This window comes from Borostomias antarcticus (assembly GCF_949987555.1).
Source record: "Borostomias antarcticus genome assembly, chromosome: 12".
NCBI lineage: Eukaryota > Metazoa > Chordata > Actinopteri > Stomiiformes > Stomiidae > Borostomias > Borostomias antarcticus.
The window spans coordinates 12307026-12312380 of NC_140245.1; the positions used below are offsets into that span (position 1 = coordinate 12307026).

Below are 5355 nucleotides of genomic sequence, written 5' to 3' on the forward strand. Positions count from 1 at the left end.
GGAAGTGTTGGTGGATGTACTGTCCTGCTGAACCCCCACAGCTTTCACACCAGAGACTCAACGTTCAGAACAAGGCTCACTTTATTTTGTGGTGGGGTTAGGGAAACCGAAATGTGATTTAATCTGGTGTGCAATGCTGCTATTGGTGGGTTTGGCTGTCAATCTTCCCTAGGTGACGACACCCAGTACAGTGATGACTGTGCTGTAATGTATCTGATCATCCAAACCCAATAGTGTTTTAATGTACTGTAAACGTTGTTCTACATGTAATTATGATTTGACTGACAGAAAATAAAAATGAATTAAAGGTTTTCACAATGAAAAGTGCTTTATAAATACATTTATTATTATTTATTATAAACATCTTAACTGTGACCGATTTGTCCTTGACACTGAATAAGCACCGCCAGGTTGGCTGGAGGGTTAGGGTTAGTTAGGGTTAGGGGTAGTTTCCCTGTAGAAGAGCCCCTGTGTGGGTCTGACTGGCTCTCTCTCCCCGACCAGAACGCGCTCCCTTAAAGCAGCTCAGTCACCCTGAAGAGGCCACCGCACGTCATGCTAATCCCCCACCTGTGTGTGTGTGTGTGTTTGTGTTCTTTGGGGATTGAGGTTGACTTACATCACAGTCCAATCTGGGACGTCCTCTATAAAGTCAGCGTATGGCCCGCAGAGATGGATACAAGCTTTAGTTACTGTACTGACACAGCAGAGGCCACATTAGCATTAAACCACGGAATGAACCTCGACCAACATATGAGCTGTGAACAACTGGTTGATTTTGCACATTTGTCATTTTAGTTGTAGTGGTAGTCCAGTAAACGTGATTATGTTACAGAGACAGTGGGAAGCGTTGTGGTGAGGTTAAGCTGAGACGTGTAGGTGTGCTGCGGTTTGAGATACACTGCCCTCTGGTGGTGCAAAGTGGTAATCCTTCAAGCTCCTCCCCGGCCTAAAACCGTCCACCCCGAGGGATCCTTGACTACTGTCAAATATCACATGTTGGGCACCGTTATATAGCGAACAACTTGTCCTCATTGTGCATAATTGAAGCCGTCATTTCAGGTTTAACAGGGCAGGTCTGGACGGAACATCCCCATGGTTACGGTCATGGGAGGACTACTATTCCTGACCCCTGAGGCTGTGATGAGCTAGGGTTAGGGTTAGGGTTAGGTCATGATGAGCTAGGGTTAGGGTTAGGGTTAGGTCATGATGAGCTCAGTCCAGTCATGGTCGTCCACCTTAGTCCACTCCTCACTGCTCACTTTCCACTGCCCATTTACATCAAATCTACATGTGCGTTCACAGTATACTTGAGTCATTTAGCAGACGCTTTCATCCAAAGCCACTAACGATAAGAATTCACGTGGCGACATGGCGGAGATAAGACCGTGGGAGGAGAGTTCTTTTTGGAGTGATCTCCAGTGCATCGTGGGAGTTGAAGTCTCTTAATCCTCCAGGGTGGTGCTGGAGTCTGGGATGAGCGCCGCCAGCCTGTAGGAGAGCTCGGAAAAGGTGGGGCGCTCCAGGGGGCGGAGCTTCCAGCACAGCAGCATGATGTCATAAAGTTCCAGTGGACAACAGGAGGTGGGGCACGCCATCACGAAACCACCGCGCAGCGCGTTCACACACCACAGGTTGTCCTTGCCTGTTGAACACACACACACGCACACACATACACACACACACACACACACACACACACACACTCACATGGGTTTTTGGCATTGTTATTCCTGTGCACAAATTTTGGGACGATCATGTGTGTGTGTGTGTGTTTGTGTCAACACTGTTCTCCTTGTCTCTTGTAGAAATGTGAGACCAAAGACACATTTCCACATTGTGGACAATAAGGTGAATCAATCAATCAATCTATATCTATCTATCTATCTATCTATCTATCTATCTATCTATCTATCTATCTACACTCAATGTTTACAGTACAAGCACAGCTGGAATTGTGTGTGTGTGTGAGAGTGTGTGCGTGTGTGAGTGAGGGTGTGTGTGTATGTGTGTATATTTGTGTGTGTGTGTGTGTGTGTTTGTGTGTACCCGGATAAGGATCATCTCCATAGGTGACGATCTCCATCAGCAGAATCCCAAAGGACCAGACGTCACTTTTACTGGTGTAGGGCTCAGCGTTGAAAATCTCTGGAGCCATCCACTTTATAGGTACCTTCCATTCTACACACACACACACACACACACACACACACACACACACACACACACGCATTATCACATACACATACACATGTAAATACAAAGACAGACAGACACACACACACACACACACCTTTGGGGGTGGTCTGCATGCCACTGAAGGTGAACTGGGCCAGGCCGAAGTCAGCGATCTTGCAGTTCTGCATCTCAGTGAGCAGGATGTTATCGGCCCTCAGGTCTCTGTGAACGATGCGCTTGGTCTCCAGGTAGCTCATCCCCTCTGTGACCTGGGGGAGGAGTCATGGGGAGGGAGCAGGAGGAGAAGGAGACAGGGGGAGGGAACAGGAGGAAGAGGAGGGGAGGGAGCAGGAGGAGACAGGGGGAGGGAACAGGAGGAAGAGGAGGGGAGGGAACAGAAGGAAGAGGAGGGGAGGGAGCAGGAGGAGACAGGGGGAGGGAACAGGAGGAAGAGGAGGGGAGGGAGCAGGAGGAAGAGGAGGGGAGGGAGCAGGAGGAGACAGGGGGAGGGAACAGGAGGAAGAGGAGGGGAGGGAGCAGGAGGAAGAGGAGGGGAGGGAACAGGAGGAGGAGGAGGGGAGGGAGCAGGAGGAGGAGGAGGGGAGGGAGCAGGAGGAGACAGGGGGAGGGAACAGTGAATAGAGGAGGAATATGGCATATTTGCATGCGAAGGTATCCTGGAGAGTGAAAGTTGCTGAGTTGTGTGAGCATACACACACACACACACACACACACACATACACACACACACACACACACACATACACATACACCCACACACCCATAATTACACACACACCCATAATTACACAAAAGAGAGAGACAGAGAGGGAATATACCTGTACAGCGAAGTCCACCATGAGAGAGAAGGGGAGGTCTCTGCTCTGCTTGTGTTCTGGAGAACGTTACAGGAGAACGTTATAGGAGAACGTTATAGGAGAATGTTACAGGAGAACGTTACAGGAGAACGTTATAGGAGAACGTTATAGGAGAACGTTACAGGAGAACGTTAGAGGAGAACATTATAGGAGAACGTTATAGGAGAACGTTACAGGAGAACGTACAGGAGAATGTTATAGGAGAACGTACAGAAGAACGTTACAGGAGAACGTTATAGGAGAACGTTACAGGAGAACGTTATAGGAGAACGTTATAGTAGAACATTATTGGAGAACGTTACAGGAGAAGAGACATTGTCATCATCAGAATCGTCTCAAAGTGTCTCATTGCAGTCAGATCTATGAACAAATACCCATGGGCACTTACACACGCATGCGCACACACACACACACACACACACACACACACACATAACACATAAACACAAGGTTTCTTTGTAATTGGTTTCAATGTGTGTGTGTGTGTGTGTGTGTACCTCTGAGGAATATGCTCAGGCTTCCATTGGTCAACAGCTCAGTGATGATGCAGACGGGTTCTCCCATGGTAACCACACCATACAGCCTTAGCAACCGATCGTGACGAAGCTCCTTCATGATCTGGATCTCCCTCAGGATGTTGTCACTGAGCACTACACACACACACACACACACACACACACACACACACACACACACACACACACACACAGACACACAGACACACACACACATATACACGGGGGTGGAGGTGTGAGGTTGGGGGTGGAGATGTGAGGTTGGCGTGGGAGGGGAGGTAGAAAGTCACCCTGTTCCACCGTACGGTTCTGGGACAGTGATGTGCAGGAGGAGGGTTCTGTACTGTTATATAATGCTGTGTAACATTTCTATCGGAGGTCGAATTTTGGCGCCCAGTTAAATGTGTTCCAGAAACAAAAGGCAAAAACCCCACTTTCGCCCAATATTTGTAGTTCTAGCCAAGTTAGCCATCTTTGTAGTTCTATCCATCTTTGTAGTTCTAACCAATTTAGTCATCTTTCTAGCCAAGTTAGCCATTGTTAGCAATACCAGTTGATAACAATGCACTATTTTGCACATACGAACACCGTAGCAACATTGTCCACTGGTAGAAGTTGGACAGTACTGTGCGTATGACTGATTAAATGACACACAAATAAGATAGAAGCACTAATAAACAGTCTTATTACAGCTTTCACTTATTGTTGATGCACGGAGCAGCCATCTTAAAGGAAAATGCTCGTTTTTGACAACCTGGACCTTATTTACGACATATTATAAGAAGTTTGACTCACCGAGATCACTTTTGTGTTGTTCGGAGGCCTGTAGAAGAAATTTAAAATCCAGCGCGAGCCAGTATATCCATGTAATCGCGTCGGACGGGGCAACGGGAATGCAGTTTCTCAAAATCTATTTTCGGCCGCTAAACGGTTGTTTTCATCAATCAGATTGGATGAATCGACAGTTGAGATTCCTCAACGCGAGCCATTGTTGTTTTTGTTTTCAAATACGAGGTCTTTAGCCTCTGTAATATGATCTTTACACGCCTCTCCCCCACTTGCTCCAGCACGCATGCGCACAGGCCAGCGCGCAGACTGGCTATTCTCTGGCTCACATTCTCTGCGCTACGATCGTTGTTGGTGCCGAGAATATTGTCGTCGTCATTCGTCAGCAACAATGCGATCGTAGCGCAGAGAATGTGAGCCAGAGAATAGCCAGTCTGCGCGCTGGCCTGTGCGCATGCGTGCTGGAGCAAGTGGGGGAGAGGCGTGTAAAGATCATATTACAGAGGCTAAAGACCTCGTATTTGAAAACAAAAACAACAATGGCTCGCGTTGAGGAATCTCAACTGTCGATTCATCCAATCTGATTGATGAAAACAACCGTTTAGCGGCCGAAAATAGATTTTGAGAAACTGCATTCCCGTTGCCCCGTCCGACGCGATTACATGGATATACTGGCTCGCGCTGGATTTTAAATTTCTTCTACAGGCCTCCGAACAACACAAAAGTGATCTCGGTGAGTCAAACTTCTTATAATATGTCGTAAATAAGGTCCAGGTTGTCAAAAACGAGCATTTTCCTTTAATTTGACGTCAGCAGCTGTCGATGAGGTTGGGGTTGATTTTCTCCCCCAGGTAAAAGAGCGGGAAACTGAGTTCAGGGGACGTGTTTGATGACGATTTTGGCGTTGAACTTGGAAAAAATAATGTTTCTGATTCAACTGGAGCGCAGCATCAAATCAAATGAAACTTTACTTGGATACTGTAGCGCATTTCATACAA

General features: G+C 47.3%; 1 protein-coding gene across 1 annotated transcript in view; it reads right to left on the reverse strand.

Annotated features, from left to right (window-relative positions):
- Positions 1 to 259: 259 nt before the first annotated feature.
- LOC311315715 (tyrosine-protein kinase Src42A) overlaps positions 260 to 5355 on the reverse strand; it is a gene marked incomplete at its 5' end in the record, with an annotated part of 7261 nt that continues 2165 nt past the window's right edge. The window contains 5 exons of the mRNA XM_084446420.1: positions 260 to 1645; positions 2050 to 2181; positions 2294 to 2447; positions 3018 to 3073; positions 3554 to 3706. Coding sequence (XP_084302546.1) covers positions 1446 to 1645; positions 2050 to 2181; positions 2294 to 2447; positions 3018 to 3073; positions 3554 to 3706 — 695 coding nt within the window. The 3' untranslated portion in view covers positions 260 to 1445. The remainder of the gene's footprint in view (positions 1646 to 2049; positions 2182 to 2293; positions 2448 to 3017; positions 3074 to 3553; positions 3707 to 5355) is intronic.